This window comes from Megalobrama amblycephala, linkage group LG10, assembly GCF_018812025.1.
Source record: "Megalobrama amblycephala isolate DHTTF-2021 linkage group LG10, ASM1881202v1, whole genome shotgun sequence".
NCBI lineage: Eukaryota > Metazoa > Chordata > Actinopteri > Cypriniformes > Xenocyprididae > Megalobrama > Megalobrama amblycephala.
In genome coordinates this window covers 22,976,295-22,999,622 of record NC_063053.1, presented here as the reverse complement: position 1 = coordinate 22,999,622, position 23,328 = coordinate 22,976,295, and the positions used below count along the sequence as shown (strand labels likewise).

The 23,328-nt window shown below is 35.8% G+C and overlaps 1 protein-coding gene across 4 annotated transcripts in view; it reads right to left on the bottom strand.

Moving 5' to 3' along the window:
• psme4a (proteasome activator subunit 4a) overlaps nucleotides 1-20,128 on the bottom strand; it is a 34,747-nt gene extending 14,619 nt beyond the window's left edge. For 2 of the 4 annotated variants that reach the window (XM_048205467.1, XM_048205468.1), the window contains exons 1-21: nucleotides 19,630-20,127; nucleotides 17,253-17,393; nucleotides 16,186-16,302; nucleotides 15,811-15,867; nucleotides 14,059-14,103; nucleotides 11,693-11,842; nucleotides 11,077-11,140; nucleotides 10,906-10,980; nucleotides 10,623-10,745; nucleotides 10,429-10,521; nucleotides 8,518-8,783; nucleotides 8,172-8,358; nucleotides 6,981-7,070; nucleotides 6,830-6,894; nucleotides 6,593-6,743; nucleotides 6,245-6,343; nucleotides 6,080-6,149; nucleotides 5,930-5,997; nucleotides 4,265-4,480; nucleotides 810-967; nucleotides 258-353 (exon numbers count right to left, since the gene is read on the bottom strand). In XM_048205467.1, the coding sequence (XP_048061424.1) occupies nucleotides 258-353; nucleotides 810-967; nucleotides 4,265-4,480; nucleotides 5,930-5,997; nucleotides 6,080-6,149; nucleotides 6,245-6,343; nucleotides 6,593-6,743; nucleotides 6,830-6,894; nucleotides 6,981-7,070; nucleotides 8,172-8,358; nucleotides 8,518-8,783; nucleotides 10,429-10,521; nucleotides 10,623-10,745; nucleotides 10,906-10,980; nucleotides 11,077-11,140; nucleotides 11,693-11,842; nucleotides 14,059-14,103; nucleotides 15,811-15,867; nucleotides 16,186-16,302; nucleotides 17,253-17,393; nucleotides 19,630-19,880 (2,582 nt within the window). In that variant the 5' untranslated portion in view covers nucleotides 19,881-20,127. Of the gene's footprint in view, nucleotides 1-257; nucleotides 354-809; nucleotides 968-4,264; nucleotides 4,481-5,929; nucleotides 5,998-6,079; nucleotides 6,150-6,244; nucleotides 6,344-6,592; nucleotides 6,744-6,829; nucleotides 6,895-6,980; nucleotides 7,071-8,171; nucleotides 8,359-8,517; nucleotides 8,784-10,428; nucleotides 10,522-10,622; nucleotides 10,746-10,905; nucleotides 10,981-11,076; nucleotides 11,141-11,692; nucleotides 11,843-14,058; nucleotides 14,104-15,810; nucleotides 15,868-16,185; nucleotides 16,303-17,252; nucleotides 17,394-19,629 lie in introns of all 4 variants that reach the window. The other 2 variants (XM_048205470.1, XM_048205469.1) reach the window with 2 other exon arrangements.
• Between the last annotated feature and the right edge of the window lie 3,200 nt (nucleotides 20,129-23,328).

Below are 23,328 nucleotides of genomic sequence, written 5' to 3'. Positions count from 1 at the left end.
AGATGTTTGCAGAGTTGTTTTCGTAACTGTAATACACTACCGTTCAAATGTTTCGGGTCGGCAAGATTTTTTTAATGTTTTTGAAAGAAGTCTCTTATGCTAAACTAGTCTGTACTTATTTGATCAAAAATACAGTAAAAACAGTAATATTATGAAATATTACAATTTAAAATAGTTGCTTTCTATTTTAATATATTTTAAAATGTAATTTGATCCCAAGCGTTTAAACGGTAGTGTACATTGTGTGTGTTACTTACAGCCCCGGCACCGGTTTTCCATACACTGGGGGCAGAAGGGGGCTTGCTCCCAGAAGACAGTTATGAACAATGGACAGACTCCGTAGAACATCATCCCTGAAGAGACAAAATACACAAATTAGTACAGCAAATGTTTCTTTCTCTGGTCTTTTTTCTTAAATGTTCTTTTGTGGATGTGGATCAATGAATCAAAATAAAATCTGTCCATCTATGAAAGAAACAAAAAGCTTAAATCAATTTTGAATAATAGTCTCTGACTTCTCTAAATCATTGACACATGGTTTGCCTGCCACAGGGTCCCGGGGGTATTTAAGAACATTGATTTTTGCTTTTAATTAATTAATTTAGTAATAAATGCCTGAACACATTCAGCCCCTTTTTAAAGAAAGTCCAGTATAATATGAATTTAAACAAACACATTTCTGGTTTGGTGTTGATGAATAGGAACTTCATGATGGGGCTGTGTTGGGTACATTAGACAAAAAGAAGGAATAGAGATTTTATGAATTCAAACACAGATACTGTATCATGTCACTGTATCCTGTGGCTGACCTGCTCATGTCCTGTTCTCCCTGTGTGTGTTTCTGCAGACGCTGGAGTTCCGGCTTTAACAGCAGATCCAGCAAGTAGAAAACAAACTCTCTCTCTTCTGTGCTGGGCATGTGCCACTTGATGTCCAGGTTCCACAGGTCTCCAGGCCGACCCCAGTCCTGATCCAGAGAGGAGACAGAAACAGCAGAACGAACAGTGGGATATCAGCCTCCATAACATGATTTTTGAAGTAAAAAAAAAAAAAAGACAACAGACAATATAGATGAAAAACCAATGTTTTGTTCAATTAAGTAAACTGATGATAGTAGTGTAAAGTTTAAAGTAATTCTTGTTATCTTATCTTGATCCACTTTTCTTTAAACTGCCCCTAAATGGTTTTTCAGATATTACCTTTCATGTAATATAGCGCTATGTGAGTGTAAAAAGTCAGCAAATTTTCAAAGATAAAAGTGCATGACAAATCGAGTTATTGTTTGTCACCCATTCTGAACTGCTGAAACTAGTCGTCAGTAATTCCAGTCTTACTATCTGCACAAACCTATGTACGATTGTGACATTTGCATAATCCCAGCCCAGTCTTCATTGGCTGCCCATGAACAACATCTACTTTGACCCAAAATCAAACACTGTAGTTGTAGCAGAGGCCTGGAGTAGTTTGATTCGTTTTTTTTTACATGCCGAGAAGACGCCATTTTCTGTGAAAGCAAATCCACTTTGCATGCACTTCCAAAGGATGAGAACTCAGAATTAATTATGGTAAAACTGATGCAATCATTACTGTTCTTATCTCTGTGTATAAAAGCGCTGAAGAAGCCTCTGGAGCTGAAATTCAGATATGGATGCGTTTCGTTTCTGACACACACAATCACAACAGACTGGGTCATCTGACCAATCAGAGCAGAGTAGGCTCTCAGAAAGAAGGGGTTTAAAGAGACTAAGGGCCAGATTTACTAAAGCGTGAGAGTGCAATTCCAAAAAAAAAAAAAAGCACAGATGGGAGTGGAAAGTTCTGCGTGTGATCTACTGATGACGCGCAATTAAAGAACAGACGCAGACGGATAATTTCCATAATGACGCAATGTACCAACAGCAATGCAAATTAGAGTGCGGTTTAAGACATGGTTTTTTTTGTGTGTGGTAAATACCAGTAAATCGACTAGCGCAAACCTTAGTAAATTCACCTTGCATGATTCATTTAAAGGTGCCCTAGATTCAAAATTTGAATTTACCTCGGCATAGTTGAATAACAAGAGTTCAGTACATGGAAAAGACATACACTGAGTTTCAAACTCCATTGCTTTCTATTTCTTATGTAAATCTCATTTGTTTAAAAGACTTCCGGAAAACACGCAGATCTCAACATAACACTGACTGCTACGTAACAGTCGGGGTGTACACCCCAATATTTGCATATGCCAGCCCATGTTCCCAACATTATGAAAGGCATTAGACAAGGGCAGCCAGTAACGTCTGGATCTGCACAGGTGAATCAACAGACTAGGTAAGCAAGAACAACAGCGAAAATGGCAGATGGAGCAATAGTAACTGACATGATCCATGATATCATGATATTTTTAGTGATATTTGTAAATTGTCTTTCTAAATGTTTCGTTAACATGTTGCTAATGAACTGTTAGATGAGGTTAAAGTTACCATTGTTTCTTACTGAATTCACGGAGACAAGAGCCGTTGCTATTTTCATTTTTAAACACTTGCAGTCTGTATAATTCATAAACGCAACTTCATTCTTTATAAATCTCTCCAACAGTGTAGCATTAGCCGTTAGCCACGGAGCACTATCAAACTCATAGAGAATCAAATATAAACATCAAAATAAATACTTTACTCACATAATTCGAAGCATGCATACAGCATGCATGATGAACATATTGTAAAGATCCATTTGAGGGTTATATTAGCTGTGTGAACTTTGTAAATGTGCTGTAATATAATCGAGAGCTTGTGTGGCAGGGAGCACGCGAATTAAAGGGGCGGCGCGCTGAAAAAATTAGTGCATAGTTAATGATGCCCCAAAATAGGCAGTTAAAAAAAATTTTTTTTTAAAATCTATGGGGTATTTTTAGCTGAAACTTCACAGACACCTTCAGGGGACACCTTAGACTTATATTACATCTTGTGAAAAAGCATTCTTGGGCACCTTTAAATACTCTCCTCCCATAAATTTTGCATCTGAAAGGGAAACTCCTACAAATGCATATGCAATAAGGTCAGACGCACAAGTAACTGTCTTTTCCATCCATGCCTTTTCAGTGCTAATTTTTCACTGCATGTCTTTAGTAAATCCTGACAGTAGTTTTTAACATCAAAAGAAGGTTTGCGCTGGCACAAGCTGTTAGTAAACTGGTCCTAAATCTTTATGGAACCATTTCAGACATTGAGAAAACAAGTGATGCTGCAATGTATATTATGAGAAAATTAAAGTGTTATTGGATCTTGGATGCCTGTAAACCTATTGTAGGAGACCTCCAAAACAAAATTAGGTACATTTAAACTAGCATAATATTTTTTGTTTCATAGATTTGTTCTCATAAATAGTTCTGCTTTAGTAGTAGTAGTTCTGATTTTCTGAGAATGCTGAGACAGAGTCAAGTTCAAATGAACCACGTAATAAAACGTCAGACAGTGAGGAAGAGTGACGTCTGCCGTTCTAAGAATAAGTGATTAGGCATACCAATGCTAGAGAGGGTGACAGAGCTCAACTAATCCATTCACTCGCTCAATCATCTCATCTTCTCTTCAGAGATATTTGATAGGATGAAAGTAATGCCTGGTTACAGGAGCAACACAGAAACATCCTAGTGGGGACTTCCCATTCACTCTGTTGTTGTGAATGGTAATTTACACATTTTGGAATTTTTAAATATACATTCAAGCATTATTTAGTCCCCTTCATATCTACTGTATTTTTTATTACTATACTTAATAATAATATTAGGATATTTTATAGAATATTAATATTTACTAACATTAACCCTAAAATATAACATTTGGCACATTTGACACCAGACATCACTTCTATTATTGTAAATTGGAAGCAATGGAGGCTTGCTTAAATCTCCTGCTGTTTCTCAGATATTTCTCCTGAGAAAAAAAAAAAGAGCATGGTAATCTCACACACATTTTCTCAAGAGTTTCAGAAGAGATTTCAATGATACTATATTTCAAACTCAGTTTAGATATACCAAGATACCAAAGTCAGAGATGTCAGCTGAACTATTAATTTCTCATCAAACAAATTTAAGTTACCTGTATGCTTTCCACAAATGCCAAATGGTCTATACTCTTACTGTCAACAATTTTTAAAATGTACTCTGTGGGTTCTTCAGGATTACAGTATCATATTTCAGATTTTATTCTGAGCAGTGCTGAGATCTATGTCACTATGAGAGGGTTAGTGGCTAAATCAGTGGTCTTGTTTTCCGCTTGAGGCTGACCTTGATTGGAAGGTATGTGTCAGTGTGCTGCTGGACACCGCCAGGCAGGCTGCAGTACTCTCTGGGATAGAGGAGGGATGAGGACCGCAGGATGTGATAAAGCAGCTTACAAGCCAGACCGTAGCCCTGCTTACATTTCAGGTGCACAGTCAACTGAAGAATCTGCACTAGCTGAGACCTGTAGAGTAACAGTTGATCGCCATCCACACGGGTCACCTACAGACAGAAACAAGGACTGTGACCTTATAGATCTCTGTCTAGATATGTTTATAGCAATAGGTTTTTCTGTTATAGATTCTAGAGTCAAGTTTTCAGATTTCAAGAGTTCTAAATTTCTAGATATAGATTTCTAATTCAAGTTTGATTTCTAGATTTTTAGAGTTTTATTTCTTAAAGTATAGATATACACTACCCCAAGTTGTGTCAGCAACATTTTTTATTTTTTTTATTTTGCAAGGATGCATTAAAATAATCAAAAGTGACAGTAAAGACATTTATAATGTTACAAAAGATTTCTATTTCAAATAAATGCTGTTCCATTCATCAAATAATCCTGAAAAAGTCATGGTTTTATCAAAAATACACTGATAGTAGTAATTAATGTTTCTTAAGCAGCAAATCAGCATATTACATTATCTGAAGAATCATGTGACACTGAAGACTGGAGTAATGATGCCGGAAATTCAGCTTTGCCATCACAGGAATATTAAATACTAAAAGAGAACCAGTTCTTTTAAATTATAATAATATTACACAATATTACTGTTTTTACTTAATTTTTTATCAGATAAATGCAGCCTTGGTGAGTATAAGAGACTTCTTTTAAAAACAATTAAAGGTGCTAAAGAGGATGTTTTGTTTTATACATTTTTGCAATATTACTTGAAACTGTCTTTACTAACTGATAAAAGACTATTTATTAGGTGCACTGAAAGTAATAATATTAATATACATCATCTGTGCACGAGGTAGGGCCTTAAAACATCAGCCAATCGTTTACGCGATCATCCCGTAAATGATTGGCCCTCTGGCTTGTCAATCACTGCCGTGACGTTCCTTGCGAGAGACGTGCACGGATTGGCCCTCTGGCTTGTCAATCACGGCCGTGACGTTCCTTTTGAGAGACGAACGCGGCTGCGCGCTCCAGTAACTTTCCACACTCTACAGGCGCCGCATGCAATGTTTTTGTCAGGAGACAGGAGTAACAACTGCAGATTATGAGTTACCTGCGGTGAGTCCGACATAATGAATCCAAAAAACACGACACAGCGAATGCCGGTGGTAAACACTCGTGTTCCAATACTCGTGCACGAGTTTTGGGAGGCGTTCCCTCGAAATGAGCTGTGAAGGAGGGGGGGTTGTTCTTACGCATGCGCTCATTTCAAAAACTCAGTAACAGTCTTTGGATTCTCAGTCGACAAAAAAATCCTCTCTATCACCTTTAAATAATCTTACCGACCCCAAAGTTTTGAAGTTTCTTTAAATTCTAAATTTAGATGTCTCTATATTCTAGAGTTAGATTTCTAGATTTCTATATTTTTTTTTTTTAAATATATACAGATATAGTTATAGATACTAGATACTAGTTATAGATTTCTAGATTAAGATTTTAGCATATCTAAATTTACACAGCTAGTTATTTATGAGTAAAATCCAGTGGCTGACCTCAGATAACAGCTGGAGGTTCCACATCAGTTCTTTATCCAGCTCCTCTTCGTTTAATACCTCTTCATCTGAGAACACATGGTATGTTAACAGGAAACTTACAACACATGTAGCAATACATATACTGACATTAACACATTAGGTGCTTACTGGATGAGATTTGTAATATGGCATTATAGCAGTGAGGCAAAAAGAGCTTCAGAGCCTCTGCTGGGTGAGTCTAAATAGGAGAAAAATAATTTGAAATAGTCAGATAAACGTTTTGATAAATGCTGGCAGCTGTGGATGTCTGCGAGTTGAGCTCAGGGCACTGACCTTGGTTGCAGCTCGGCACATGTCTGCCACCATCCGTCCAGCAACATGAGTCTCAAAAACGTTTGTAGTGGCGAAGTTGAAGACTTTTTCAAGGGCCACCTGTGAAAATGAAGGAAATATGTTCAGGTATCATCACATGGAAATGGAAATACACTTCTGTTCAAAAGCTTGGGGTCTATAATAGTTTTTCTGTCTGTAAGATTCTGTTTGGACACATTAAATTGATCAAAAGTGAAAGAATTTGCATCATTATAAATGTCTTTACTGTTTTAAATAAATGTTGCTTTTGTGAATGTTCTACTCATCAAAGAATCCGGAAAAAAATGAATGGTAGTGTATTCTATTGACCTTGAATAATTCCATGGAACATTGTGTGAAGATAGTGTAGAATGTGGAGGACAGGCCCAGCTCCAACAGACTCTCTAGATGAGTCATTTTCTCTGTCTCCACCTCCTCCCGGGTCTGTTCCAGAGTACTGGTGTCAATCAGTGCAAAACACCTAAATACACAAACGTGAGAGGGCGAATGAAGATACAGAAAGAAAACCACATGTACAGTATTCATATGGTACTCTGAGTTCTGTACCTATCAATAAATTGAAGAACAAAATCCTCAAACTCTGCAGAGGCTGAACACAACTCTTTTTCCACCTGCACAAAGAAAATCAAAGAAAAGTCTGAGTCCCACATGAACTATGACACGTACAAATAATCTAAGGACAGGAGGACAGGATCACCTGTGTGAGGTCATTTCTTGTCTGAACAGCAGCAGAACAGTCCACCAATGGCACAAGAGTAACACAAGTTGCTATTAACTGGAATGTTATCTGAAAAAAACAAAAACAAATATTTGAAAACATACAAACCTCCACAAGACCAGCAATAAGAAAACAAAAAAGTCTAGACGTTCTACAACATAAACTGCCCAAGGGGCGAATTAGTCTTCCAGGTTTTGATGTTATCCCTGCACAACACTTGAAACTTGAGTAGTGCCTGGTTGACACAAAAGTGTTACACTATAATTTATAATATTCTTACTTAGGACAGAAATATATAATCAAAAAACACCCATTATCTTCCTCCAGTGTTACTGTAGTATTAATAATTTATATACTATTTGAATGAGCTTTTAGTATTAGTAATTTTATGTGCTTTTTTTTTCTTATTTATTTATTGCAAATTCATTTATATTCTATTTATTTTTAGTCTTAAAGGATTAGTCCACTTTTAAATAAACTTTTCCTGATAATTTACTCACCCCCATGTCATCCAAGATGTCCATGTCTTTCTTTCTTCAGTCGAAAAGAAATTAAAGTTTTTGATGAAAACATTCCAAGATTTTTCTCCATATAGTGGACTTCAATGGGCACCAAACAGTTGAAGGTCAAAATTAGTTTCACTGCATTTTTATATGCAATATGCTAGTACAATAGTATATAACAATTAGTTCAAACTTTGGCCTGTGGAGGGCAGTATTACGCTTAGCAGCGTCTACACTGCTGGAATTCTAATAGAGGAGAAGAAGAAGAGAGCTAATTCAAGATGAGCATTTAAGGTTAAAACTTATATAATTTTCAATTTATTTTTTAGAAAATGAGCGATGGTTTCACTAGATAAGACCCTTATTTCTCATCTGGGATCGTGTTTAACAATTTGAAGCTGCAGTGAAACTAATTTTGACCTTCAACTGTTTGGTGCCCATTGAAGTCTATTATAAGGAGAAAAATCTTGGAATGTTTTCATCAAAAACTTTAATTTCTTTTCGACTGAAGAAAGAAAGACATGGACATCTTGGATGACATGGGGGTGAGTAAATTATCAGGAAAAGTTTATTTAAAAGTGGACTAATCCTTTAATAAATTTAATAATTTAATGGTTCAACTTAGTTTTAGTTAACAATAGCAACACTGTCTTGAACAGACTCTCACCATACACTTGCTGAAGTCATTGGGGTCGATCCCTGGGAGAGCCCTCATGAGGAGAGGCAGCATGTGTGTGGGGCCCTCTGGAAACCTCTGGCCCCCGGCCACCAGGGTCCGTGCCACACTGATCATACAGCTTAAAGTGGCGGTCAGCTGGTGAGGCTCAGTGAGGGTCTCCATGGCGGGATATGTCCTTAAATGAGAAAAAAATGCTTTTATGTGATAATGCTCTGGCACACCATCCACTCATCATCAATTTATGTGGTCTTAATGTAATGTAATGTTATTCTAAGTTCACTCAAAATACATTAGCATGTGCTTTAAACAAACAAACAAATACACACACACATACTTCTCCAGCACTGGAGGAATGACCAACTCAGGTCTGAGCAGGGCAAGGTTTTGCAGGGCCTGGGCAGCATCCAGACTGCCGGTTTTGCTAAACATAGAAAGCAGGACGGGCTGCTTCATACTCTCCACAAAGTCTGTGATGTCCTGCTCACTGAGAAGGTGGCTTTCGGGAATAGGGGTCAGCCACGTTGGCGTCCGGTAACGTTCTCGATGCAGACGTTTCACAACGCTAGCAGGTAAACGCTGAAGGAGCTTCATGAGTTTCATCTGGGAAAGGATGGAGCAAAACAAATAAAAGATAGTTCACCCAAAAATGAAAATTCTGTGTTACACTTTCTGTGTATTCTGTGTAATTCTTGGTTACAAACATTCTTCCAAATATCTTCCTTTGTGTACAGCAGAACAAAGGTTTGGGTGGACTATCCCTTTAAATGGACAATCATACTCGCCACTTCACACCACTTATGGCAGGATAGAATGCTCATTTGTTGAAATGATAATCTGAAGCTGAAGTTAATATCCATCCCTTTGATCAAATATTATTATTTGGCAGTTATATGGCAGTCCAAATGTTCTCAGTGACTCAGTCACTTTATACGACTAAAAGATTTAATGTAGTCTTTTATTCTCATATAAACATTGATCACTGAACACAAACAGAAGCTCAACTGAACCGGTTTGACATGCAAGAACAAACTTCTTCTGGAAGTCAAACGTGCTGCGTAACACGCAGGATTTTTCTCCTTATAGTGGACTTCAATGGCCTCCAAACGGTTGAAGGTCAAAATTATAGTTTCAGTGCAGCTTCAAAGGGCTTTAAATGATATTAAACGGAAAAAAATGGAACTGGCGCTGCGTTCGTTCCGCAAGTAGAAGCAGCATAAGCATAAGCAGCATACAGCATCAACTTGGAAGGCGATCATTTGTTTATATAAAGCATATACATTTACATTTTTTTTGAAAATGGCCAATCGTTTCGGTAGATAAGACCCTTATTCCTCGTCTGGTCTCATTTAAAGCCCTTTGAAGACCTTTAAGACCCATCCAGCACCCACATCTGTTATGGGTCTGTAATAAGTGTCATTGATGCCTAAAATAAATAAAGCAAACATGGATTTGTGGATGGTTAAAGTCAGATCTACTGAGCATTTTGACAAAAAAAAAAAAAAAAAAAGGCACTGTAACTGCCATTTGATCAAAGGGATGGATGTTAACTTCAACTTCAGATTCCCATTTCAACAAGAGAGCATTCTATCCTGCCATAGTGTTTTGTATACTGTGATGCTGAACACAAATCACACAATTCATTTGCATCAAAGAAGGAACACTTTCTGTAAGCTTCTGAAACCAAATTAGAAGTTCTACAGACTGAACATCCCATCAACAGCAGGCTGAAAGGGGAAGCCAAAGTAATATGGCAACTATGTGGCAACAATAAAAGGACAAAGCTTTCGCAGGGTTTACTGTGACAACTAGATGCCTCCCTCAGACAAAGCAAACACACAACCCTGGAAAGATGAGCTGTCCTCGTCTATGAGGACATGCTTCTAGAAAAAGAATGGCATGTATTGTTGATAGCAGCACTGTGTTTAAAATGGACACAGCTGCAGGCTCTTCTAAAGCATTCTGGGATTAAAATCTGGATAGCAACCTGAAGACCTTGTTCATTTTGCTCTTCTTTGTTTTCAATGGAAATTTAACAAAACAAAAAAATGTGGTAATGTCTGGATAATCCAGGGGATTTGTTTATTTTTATTTTCAATTTGTTTATTCTTATTTTCAATTTGTTTATACATATAAATATTATTATTTATACTTTATATATTATTTTTAATTTGATTTAAAATGTATTTATAATAAAGTAGAAATTACGCATAAATATCCGAATCCAAAATCTCAAGCAGTAACTTACGAGCCAACGGCCGTGGTTAGAAGGGTGGAAAAATGAGGCGATGCTGTTGAAAAGGCCACTGAGCTGGGTCTGGGTCTGTTTGCTGGGCCCTCCCTAAAACACATTATTAAATATAAAGCAAATTTATTACATCATAACTTTATGGTTTTCCAATAGCATATTTTCAGAGAAAGGTTCCTTTATTTTACACTGACCAGCAAAGCAGAAATCCAAACGACCACATGACCGATGTCATAGGCATTCGTCAGATATCTGGAAACCAGCATCTGACTGGATCCTACAGGAAGATTAAGACTCCTCAAGGTCCTAGTGAAGATCTGAAAACAGACACAATACAAAACTGTTTTTGTAGCAGAAACTGGATTTGATGGCTTACATAAAAATCATTTAAACAAGAAACATGTTACTGAAAACAGACAGCTGACTAAAATTTGGGAGCAATATCTTTCTACGATGGAAGAAAAGTGACCATCTCACCGTTGGTATATAAGGGTCCCAATCTATGTAACCAATGTTGTCATTTGCCAGTCGTGCAAAAAGACTGACAAGATTCTGGAACAGATGAAATGGGGTTAACACTAATGTAATGAATTACTGAGGTTGTGAACGGAAATCCCCAGAGAAAAAGACAAAGACAATCATACTCACCACTTCCCAGCTTGGAAGGTTCTGTACCGACACCCACAGGCTTATCAACTCATCAAACCAAAGCCTGAAGAAAAAAAGTATTTGTATTGGTTATGTGACAGTTACATAAAATACAATATTTAAATATACAATTTAAATTCTTTGACTTTACATTCTAGTTTGCACGTATGACTTTCAAATTATTACATTTCATGCAAAAAATAACAATGGGTGTTCATCCATCTCTCATGGTCCATTCTGCAACATACACACTACCATTTAAAAGTTTGGGGTCAGTATTATGTTCTTTAAAGAAATTAATACTGGAAATTGTTAATCATATAATCTGTCATCATATAAATAAATTACTTATTAAAATAGAAAAAATATTTTAAATGGTAATAATATTTTACAATATTACTGTTACTATACTTGTGATTAAATAAATGTAGCTTTGGTGCACATTAGACTTGTTTCCAAAATATTAAAAATCTTACTGACCCCAAACCTTTGAATGGTAGTGTGTGTGTGTGTGCTAAAATAATCTTCTCTATAATGAAAGTCTAGCAGAAAGACTAATAGGACTGACTGTGCAAGGACTCAAAGTGTGTTATAATAAGGTTCAGGCAGTGCTCACTTAAAGCCCTTATCATGCAGCTCTGGGGGAAGAGTGGTGGGCAGGAAGAGCTCAAAATATCCCATCGCCTTTTGCATGGTCACATCAAAAGGGCACATCAGAGGTTTCCACTCATCCAGCATCTCCTGTGTTGCTGATTCTGGAAAATAACTGCACGCATACAAACACAGACAGACAGAGAATGATTGAAATGTTGTTGTTGCTGATGTCTGACCTCAAGTGTTATGCATACATATAACAAAACTAAACCTTTGTGATTTTAAAAAAGATTTAAATAGGAGTTTAAAAGTACCTAAATGTCATGATAAACTGTATGCAGTACAAGTACACTTATTAACTGGATAACTGGTTAATGTGCTTCTGTAAAAGGATTACAGTCCGTCGTTCTAAGCCACATCAAGAATCCCGACATCTACTGGCCCATTCATGAGCAATCTGCAAACAGTACGTTATCTGTACAAGCTAAAAGTATGGACTTCACTGACCGGGCACATGACAACCTTTTCTGTAATCCCAGATGAGCCGAGAAGAGCTCTGAACATGGAGCCTCACCTCACCCTAGATAACTTCATAGAGTTGCTTTTGTGTCACTGTTTTTAAAGTAGAAACCAGGCAATCATACTGTCTGTCTCTTTCTATTTCACTTATAATGTATTAAAAAAGATCTTTCAGTATTGAACAGTTTTATCCTAATTTTAATAGTCTGCTGTTAAAGGATAGGATGTCCTTTTTGACCTCCTGCTGAGGAACGGATTGCATTGATCCTGGGACGCTTCAGTCTCTCAGAGACAGGAAACCCTCACAAAGCCAAATTAAAATAGCATGAAACAGGATTAAATGCCTAGGAAGAAACTGTGAGCACAGTGTTTATGTGTGTCCAGACAAACCTTTGTATAGGTTGGACACATCTTATATTTTTATATATATTTATATACAGTACAGTCCAAAAGTTTGGAACCACTAAGATTTTTAATATTTTTAAAAGAAGTTTCGTCTGCTCACCAAGGCTACATTTATTTAATTAAAAATACAGTAAAAAACAGTAATATTGTGAAATATTATTACAATTTAAAATAACTGTGTACTATTTAAATATATTTGACAAAGTCATTTATTCCTGTGATGCAAAGCTGAATTTTCAGCATCGTTACTCCAGTCTTCAGTGTCACATGATCCTTCAGAAATCATTCTAATATGCTGATTTGCTGCTCAATAAACATTTATGATTATTTTCAATGTTGAAAACAGTTGTGTACTTTTTTTTTTCAGGATTCCTTGATGAATAGAAAGTTCAAAAGAACAGCATTTATCTGAAATACAAAGCTTCTGTAGCATTATACACTACCGTTCAAAAGTTTGGGGTCAGTAAGAATTTTTATTTTTATTTTTTTGAAAAGAAATTAAAGAAATGAATACTTTTATTCAGCAAGGATGCATTAAATCAATCAAAAGTGGCAGTAAAGACATTTATAATGTTACAAAAGATTAGATTTCAGATAAACACTGTTCTTTTGAACTTTCTATTCATCAAATAATCCTGAAAAAAAATATTGTACACAAATATTTTGTACAATTGTACACATTAAATGTTTCTTGAGCAGCAGATCAGCATATTAAAATGATTTCTGAAGGATCATGTGACACTGAAGACTGGAGTAATGATGCTGAAAATTCAGCTTTGCCATCACAGGAATAAATTACTTTGTGACATATATTCAAATAGAAAACAGTTATTTTAAATTGTAATAATATTTCACAATATTACTGTTTTTACTGTATTTTTAATTAAATAAATGTAGCCTTGGTGAGCAGACGAAACTTCTTTTAAAAACATTAAAAATCTTAGTGGTTCCAAACTTTTGGACTGTACTAATATATATATATACACAAACAATGAAAGAAAAATTCAAGTTTACAGAGTTTTAGTGTCAGTACTACATTAAACTACTATATATAATGTTGATTATAATGTATAATAATGCAATGGGGAATATATGTGGTTCCTGATAATGCCAAATGTCTTATGTTACCAGTAAAAAGTGGCCTACAGTATTTTAAATATATCTAGTCAGTGACAGAGTGCAAGAATATTCATCTAAAAAAAAAATAAAAAATCTAAAAATATTTTTATTCTGGTGTCACCATTGTCCAGTGCATTGGGTTACCAGCACCAAGTTCAAGCCTATTCATTTCCACCCCCAATGTAATATCAAATTTAGCATTTTAATTTTTTGTTAACCTTTTACAATACGTCTTTGAATTCTCAATAATATCGTTTCGTGAGTTCAGTATCATGATATGTATTGAATCGTGACATGAGGGTATCGTTACACCCCTAGAAGATAGATATGCAAGAAAGTACTTACGGCCTGCAGCTCTTGATTAAGGCCTTCAGAACTGCTTCCACTGAGCTGCAAATGAAAAAGAATCTTGAAGGTGACCAACACTTGATGCATCACCAAATTAATCCCATGCAAACAATTCTACAATAAACAAGACCAACACACTGTGTTGTTAGACCCATTCATGCATTACAAAAACTCCCCTCAGTCTCTTGTTATAAACCCAAAAAGGCAGGGATGAGTATAGTGGTAGAAGAACTTTTGGGAAGTAGAGTTTTTATTGGACTGATTGTCCATCTGTGACCTATATACTGCTTTGAAGCTGGTCAGCAAAGCTATTTTAAAGTTTTATCAACTCCCTTATCCTGAGCATCTAAAATGGAGGGGTTATTTCATGAAATCCTGTTCTTCAATACCAATACATCAAATCACATTCACCACTTGCATGAAAAACCCATCAAACACATGCACCATAAAAAAATCACACAGCTAAACAAGCCTGTGAGTGTCACGAAAAAATTGCAGGTATGTAACACCCAGACAGGGCCTCTGAACCTGACAACCTTTGTTTTGAAACGGGCCAAAGTAATCTTTCACCTCTGGACTTATACAGAGGAAAGAATGTGATCCTCAGTAGAGATTCACTGCTGCAGCCCGTGTAGTGGGAGCCAACAAGGATACTGGAGTATCAGATGTCTGCATTAAAGAGCATGGGGGAAAACAGAAGCTACAAACAAGCTCAGCACTCAGAAACAATGTACAATACCGTGTGTTGGCTTGGGCATTCCAATTGAGAGCAACAGAGTGTTACTGAATGGTGTGAAAGCAGCACAGCATTGGTTTTCACAGTGCGAGTCCAAAGCCTGTGTCTGGATGTCAGTATTTTCTCTTTTTTTGTGCAATGTGACATGCATCTCATTTGGTAAAGGTGCACTCATTAATCATATATATAATATTAATATTTTTAATAATATTATAATAATTTTAATTAGAGTTTTATTTTAAATAATTGTTTTAAATAAATAAATAATTATATAATAGTGTAATTATTTTAAATAATTGTGTGTGTATATATATATATATATATATATATATATATATATATATATATATATATATATATATACACACACACACACACACAAAATTATATAATTATTATTATTATGGTTTTTTTTTAATACAGATTTCAGAGTTAAATTACATAAAAGCTTACTTGACCATTATGATGTTATATAAACACAGTGAAAATAGCAGCTGCTTTGGCTGTAAAAGATAAGCTATCTATATATATTTTTCTGTTTGGTATTATCTATACTTTTACCATCAATAATATCTTAATAATACAGGATAGTTACAACATATCTAAAAATATAAGTCAGACATGGAACCATTTTAGCATACAGAGTATTTAAACAAACCTTTCCAAAAAGTAAAGGATGTGAACAGCTCAAAGTACAATTGCTCAGTTGTCATCTTGTTTTCACAAGATGACAACTGAGCAATTGTAATTTTTAAATCAAAAAACATCCATCTCATTTATGTGCATAGCATGAGATGGAGAAAATACATTGATGACCAACAAGGAACAAAAAAACAAACAGACATTGTTATTGTGCACCAGCAAAAATGTCATGCATCCACAGCAACAGATTTAAAGTCAAACAAAGTGAGTATAAAGTCAAAGACCACTGGGACAAAATAAGAGCCAGTGAAATGTTTCAAAAATGATTGAGTGCACCTTTAAATATTAACATAAAGTAACATGGTCCTTACCACCTCTGTGCAAGTTTAACGAGTATGTGTTTAGAGGAAGAGCGTGGCCGCAGAGAACTGAACATGAGAGGAGATAAAAAGACAGGCACACTCAGCACTTCCTGTTTACTAAGAAAACATTTTTATGAGATGCTCAACATCAGCACCAGTTCTAAGATGTGTGCAAATTCCCTATGGCAGATATCAAAAACAAAGCTGGGATGGAAGTTATTAGGGTAACTAATTAACCACATTTATTGTCTGTTTTACTGAATAGAGAAGCAAGTAATTGGCAAAAGTGACAAACCAAAATAACCAAGATTTTCAAATGTTGAGATTAAGTTATTGCTGCTTTAATCCACTTTTTATAACATTTCTGATGGGATATGCACGTACCTGGGAAACCAGTTCAGGCCGAGGTGCTCTGTCTTTGAGTACAGGATCCTGTCCTGCAACTCATACAGGGGTCGCCATGGCAATTCTAAGTCCTCTCTTGAAAGCAGCTCCTTCTTCCTGGAAGACAAAACCATTTAAACAAGATGATTTTCTTCACATAGGTCATAGGTGTGGGTGGATATTCAAATCTCAAGAGCTGTTCTGCCACTCTGTGATTACAAATCTGTAAGGGATATGTGCGTTAGGTGACAAATCATGGCTACATAAATAAAATGTAGATTGTTTTTAATTACTGAATTAATGTATTATCTTTATTGTAGACTAACTTAAAGCTTAAACTGCATTACAAGAAGAAGACAATTGACCTAAAAAAAAAATGTATATTATTATTCATCTGCAAAACATATAATAGCTAGATAGTCTATTTAGATGTAACATGATTTTGTGTATTTGTTGTGGACTTCTGAGCCTCTATTCAGTAAGCAAAAGGTTTCACCATTAAATTAATACTTAAGTCCCCTGAAGCCGTCTTGCTACAATTACAAGATGGCCCCAATTAGCTATTCTAATTTGCCCTGGTATAAAAATACTGTAATATACTGTATACAGAAGCCATTATACAAAAATAAAATTGTTGTATATATAAAGCATAATCCAAGGCGAGCTCTGCATTAAACGATTTTAATGCAAGATGTGGAGGCAAAGAACAACCTGACATGAAGCGGAATGCATTCACGTCAATGCAATGCACAGCTAACCACCTTATTGCAAACTGCAGTTATATCAGTCATTTACAACTGGTTAAATCTAGCATTCTGCCAGCTTTAAATCAGACACAGAGATGTAGAGAGAGAATAATTCCAGAGAGTAATTCCATAAAACAACAAAAAAGGAATAATCTGGTATTATTGGAATAATTTTAATCTTCTTAAAATTAAGAATATCAATCTTTATGGCTGGGCTAAATAGTTTGCAAACTACTACAGAAATGCCCCACACTAGTGACAATCTCTGTGCCTCCTGTGTTGATGTCATGGTCATGAGTGCATGAACAAAGTCAATCTTACTTCAGCAGGGTGATGAGGAGACGGGCAAAGCTCTGCATCATACTGATCTCCAGTTTGGGGATGGTGACCAGCTCGTACAGCAGCTTGACGAAAAGCACATGGTCCTCTTTGCTGAACTTCCTTCCATATAATCGCATGTACCTGAAGGACAAGGAAGGATTGTGGGGTTTTTAGTATTAAAAAGTAACACTTTATTCAAACTATATTGTGTCTCCCTCTGATATTAGCAGTTATGATGGTGAGTTTTATGATATGAAACAGATTGGTGGTTATTATCAGTTTTAGAAAAGACAGCGTCTATGCATCTATGCATAAAATCTAAATTTAGATTGCCCTAAAGGATTCCTTTTGGATGCATTTTCAATTGCTCCATGTTGAAATGTGAACATAAAAGCAACATGTGACACCAAAGTAAATCACAGATTTAGGTCAAGCTATCAAAGCTCGATTTCCAATGAAGAGGAAATGGGACTCATGGCTGACCTGACACAATCGGATAATCTAGGTCAGACCTGGATACTATAGTATCTGTGCTATGGCCGGCAATGCCAATGCCTTGCCAAGAGGGCTTTGTTGGGATGCTTCCTGGACTGGCAGTGATAAAGAAAGTCATGTCCTAAACACCTAAGTGCACATAGAGACAACTCCTTACACAAACACTACTGTGTGTGTCTCAATTCACGTAAATGTATGCACTATTCTAAAATGTTTTGTAGTATAGTGTGTTCACACTTGAAATTGCAAAAAGAAAAAAAGTGCACTTTAAATACCCAGACGATGCACTTAATTAACCAAAAAAACGAAGTGTAGAAGGTTGGACACTATTTATTTTTTATTATGAATGCTTGAACAACAATTACAACAAAAACTGCAAAGGGTGAAATATATATATATATATATATATATATATATATATATATATATATATATATATATAATATTTTTCACCCTTTGCAGTTTTTGTTGTAATTGTTGTCACACTGTGTGTATGTAAACAAAAATAATAAAAATGATATCTAAATAATAAAAATAAATAAAAGAATAAAAGGCCTTGCCATTTCACAAAATCTTAAATGTATTAAATAAAGAAACAGCTTTTTTGTTTGTACTCTGCATAAAAGTAACTATATAGTTTTCTAAATCTTTCAGTACCACAGTAAAAAAAAAAAAAAAAAAAAAAAAAAAATATATATATATATATATATATATTTTTATATATATATATATATATATATATATATATATATATATATATATATATATATATATATATATATATATATATATATATATATATATATAAAATATACACACACACACAAACATGTTCATATAGCAAAAACAAAAAACAAAAAACAAATTTGTCATGTTGGACACTTCATGCACTGTCGCAGCTTTAATTACGTAGCGGAGGGGGAGGGGAGATGATCAAACTCTGATGATGAATGACAAAATAACCTTATAAAATGATGCAGTACATGGCGCATACATGCACATAGTGTACAATTTGGGACACGACTACTGACCCTGGGACTGCTCCAAAACATGGACATAGCATGCATTCTGGGCATACTAAACAGACAGACAATCTGGAGATCCATGAATAGATTTAGTGAGAAAGAATATGATGTCTTGGCTTACTCAAATGGCTTGGATGACACGGAGGACAATATTTCTCAGCATGTTTACTGTTTACAGATGAGTATTGCATCTCATAGTCACACGCAGTCTGACATCAGTGACGGTTTGTGCTTGTTGTGCTCTTAAAATAGCACTGAGTGGCAAAAACATGACCAACAAGTCATTTTGCAATCACTGACAAAATATGGCTTGTTAAACACCGCACCGGCCATTTCCTTACCTTCACTGCAATGACATTTCATAATATACACCTTTTAACACCAAAACATAACGTTGTTGCTAAAGCTTATTGTATTTATCAATGGGTTATCACTAAAAAATAACTTAAACCTAAACAACTCAATTAAGTATTTTATCCTATACGCAGTTATAATTTCGCAACGTGATCAAATTGAACGCCCTTCCAGTTTGAACAATGACGCAAGTGAAGTTGACTACGCATGCGCATCAGCAGTCAGCGCGCACTCTGATTAGCCCTCTATTTAAAACGCAAGTTTTTTTTTTTTTTTTTTTTTAAACCCTAGTCTGCTTTATCCTCCTAAATACAAAGGTATTCCCGTAACTCTAAATACAGCTGCCTACAGAACATCACTTTTCCTGTTTCCCATGATAATAACATTAAGGGAATGTATTTATGATTCAGACATTCTAGAACAACCCCATAATTTTATTTCGTTGGCAGGATGAGTCCTGGATAATGTTTGACGAGCTAATTCCTCCTAAATAGCCTACTTACGTGGAAAGTTTCCTCGTCCAAAACAAGACACCTGGCCATATCTCTCTGAGTTGGACGGCTCGGCCGAGGTTTCCTTTTATCTGTGCCAAAGTTTCATTGGACTCTTCGTCTAGTTTGTCCTTGTAAGGCAGAAGTTCGTTGTAAACAATATCTTTTTGCGGAACAAACCCTAATAATTCGGATGCTTCTTTTTTCATATTACAGTCCCCCAAACGTGGTTCCTCCACTTCGATTATATTAGAGACAGTCATGAACAAAAATATTCCAAACAGTGATGAGCTTCTGAGATAGAAGTATTACAAATTATACAACTATTATAAATGTCAAAACCACAATACAGCCGTGGTATTTTCTTGTTGGAAGACGCGCACTGTCATCGCTCGTGTCGTTTCTGAACTCTCTAGGATAATGATGACTTCTTTTAAGCAGAGCTTGCTGTCATGCATCGTATTTCTATACGAGCGCTCCATGTATCCGTTTCCATTTAGCTGTAACCAACCAAACACACATGCCGCAACTCCACCCTCCTCAGCTTGCGTCACTTCCACCTAATTGTTTCCAAAATAACAGATCCAAGATCAGTTTACTGTGACTTTACTTGGCACCGGTGAATGAATTTTACTATGGCAAAGGCGAAGTCCATGAATACTTGTGTGCCATTCCGATGTTACTAGATAACCTTTTTAAAAAAACATCATATGTGTTAGTAGGCTATTAAATTATTTCTCTTTGTACCTTATTTCCACATATTTCTTGTACGTAGGACTTCTTATAATCGCAATAAGGTTATGTTGACATCGCATTGCAACCTTCCAATGGGAATGCTTTGCTCATGTATATTAATGAGGTTATGCTGACGGGACTTGGTGTCCTTCCAAAAGCATTGGTCAATTATGTTAAAGGATTAGTTCACTTTCAAATTAAAAAATTCCTGATAATTTACTCACCCCCATGACATCCAAGATGTTCATGTCTTTCTTTCTTCAGTCGAAAAGAAATTAAGGTTTTTGATGAAAACTTTCTCCATATAGTGGACTTCAATGGAGCCCAAACGGTTGAAGGTCAAAATTACAGTTTCATTGCAGCGTTCTACACGATCCCAGACGAGGAATAAGGGTCTTATCTAGAGAAACCATTGCTCATTTTCTTAAAAAAATTAAAATTTTATACATTTTAACCATAAATGCTCATCTTGAACTCTCTCTCTTCTTCTCTATTAGAATTCCGGCAGTGTAGACGCTGTTAAGTGTATTACTGCCCTCCACAGGTCAAAGTTTGAACTAAATTGTCATATACAATATGCTAGTGGAAGTATATAACAATTACTTCAAACTTTGACCTGTGGAGGGCAGTAATACACTTAGCAGCATCTACACTGCCGGAATTCTAATAGAGAAGAAGAAGAAGAGCGCTAGTTCAAGATGAGCATTTATGGTTAAAACATATAATTTTTTTTAGAAAATGAGTGATGGTTTCTCAAAATGAGACCCTTATTCCTTGTCTGGGATCGTGTAGAACGCTTTGAAGCTGCAATGAAACTGTAATTTTGACCTTCAACCGTCTGGAGACCAGTGAAGTCCACTATAAGGAGAAAAATCCTGGAATGTTTTCATCAAAAACCTTAATTTCTTTTCGACTGAAGAAAGAAAGACATGAACATCTTGGATGACATGGGGGTGAATAAATTATTAGGAAATTTTAATTTGAAAGTGAACTAATCCTTTAAGGCTCAAACCTTTACCATAGTAGTACATTAGCCTCTCGATTATTAAAGTAAATACACAGCGTTATTGACACAAGAAAATAGCCTATGTTTTTCTTTTTTCTTTTTGTTGGGGATATCTACAGTATTTATGATTCTGTGTCAGCCAATTATAGCCACGTAAATAAGCAGGATCACTAGATTACTCTATCACGATTGCGCAGCCATTATGAGCAGATATATTTAGTGACATCTGCGCCAAAGTGTGATTACTCAAGAGCTTAGTCCAAGAGATCTGTAAACAAGAGGGTCTCAAAAAAGCCCCCCTAAACGTCAGCGGGTTTATGAAAAGACATGTGACCTGTGCACATGTGACTTGTCAGTACATCGAGATCTACAGTAGCTATAAAATTCAGCAGATTTGTTTTCATCACAAAGACACTCCAGAAGAGGAATGACATTTGTGGAAGTCTCCTGTTCCTATGTCAAAAAGAGAGGAGTTGACAAAAACCACAGTGTGTCCATTTTATCACAGTAATTGACTGTACCAGAAAATATATAAAACGTAAAAATTAGTAGTCTCTAATTAATATGTTTATATTCTATTTAAATTAAATCTATATATTTTATTTTTCATTCATAAATCTTGTAACACATTAACCTATATAATATAGGTACTAGGAAATATTTTCCAGTAGAGGTCGCCATTGTACAGATGATAATACTTGCATCTGTAACATATTCAAGCAATTTACTAGTTATTTCCCTTGACAGTTGTACATGAGTGCAGTTTTGTTCTATCTATCTATCTATCTATCTATCTATCTATCTATCTATCTATCTATCTATCTATCTATCTATCTATCTATCTATCTATCTATCTATCTATCTATCTGCTTAAATGCTTTATAACACCAGACAGTTGGGGGGGTTGGGTTAGTGGTGAGGGCGCTCACAAAATTGTGTCTAGCAGCAGGCCGTATATAAAACTGTGGTTTAGGCACAGTAGGAGGTCTGGCTCCTGTGCTGTGAAGACACATGCCCACAACAGTTGAAGAATCATTAAGTTCTGGAAAAATGAGGGATTTGGCATGCCACACCTTAGGAGTATTTATTTATGAGCATCTGTGGACTTCTGTTCTTTCCACAGAGCATGACCTGCTTCACTGATTCATTATTAGAATTATAACTTGGCTGTACTGATTGTGAACCTGATAAGGTCAATGGGTGAGTGGAGTCAGTACAAGACATTTAGGCACCCTTATCCATGTACAAACCTGAATGTCAAAGATAAATTCTCATGCTTTATGTAACCGAGAAAGCTACGGCAAAGCTTTCAGCCGTTAACTTAAACAGTCACAAGTGCCTGTATCATAAAGGTGCTGGTTTATGTTGAGGAGCTGAAAGCCTTCCTTTTTTTTTACTTGCCTCCCAGGATACTGAACTTCCGAGCCAGTCTAATGGAAACTACTTTATGTTTTCGCATTCACATGTGATTAGCCAGAACACTAAAAGTCACCCTTCCCACTCCGACCTGTGCTGTTTGGGCAGCTTTCTGAACCCTGCAACCAGACAAGCAAATATTTCTGACGGTAAACTGAAACACAACCAGCAATGTCAAGCATAGACACAATATTTACCCATACTTTTGTAACTAAACATTGGAATGAAACCCTTTCAGCCTTTAAAAATGGCCCTTTAATGAGGAAGTTGGCTGATATGATTTGAAAGATGGTTTCTGCTAAATAATTTGAAAATTCCTTCAATGGTAGCACAATGTAGTGATATTTTCTGCATATCAAAACTTTTCACAGTCCTACATCGCAATGCAGACAGCAGCCAAGGGGGATCAGAAGTGAGAATATATCATCTGACAGCTGTATTTAATGACAGCCATATCAGAGAAACTACAGGCTTGGAAAACAGATCCAGAGCCAATAAGACATGGCTGTAGACAATTAATCAGTTATAATTGGCTATTAGACACAACCATCCAT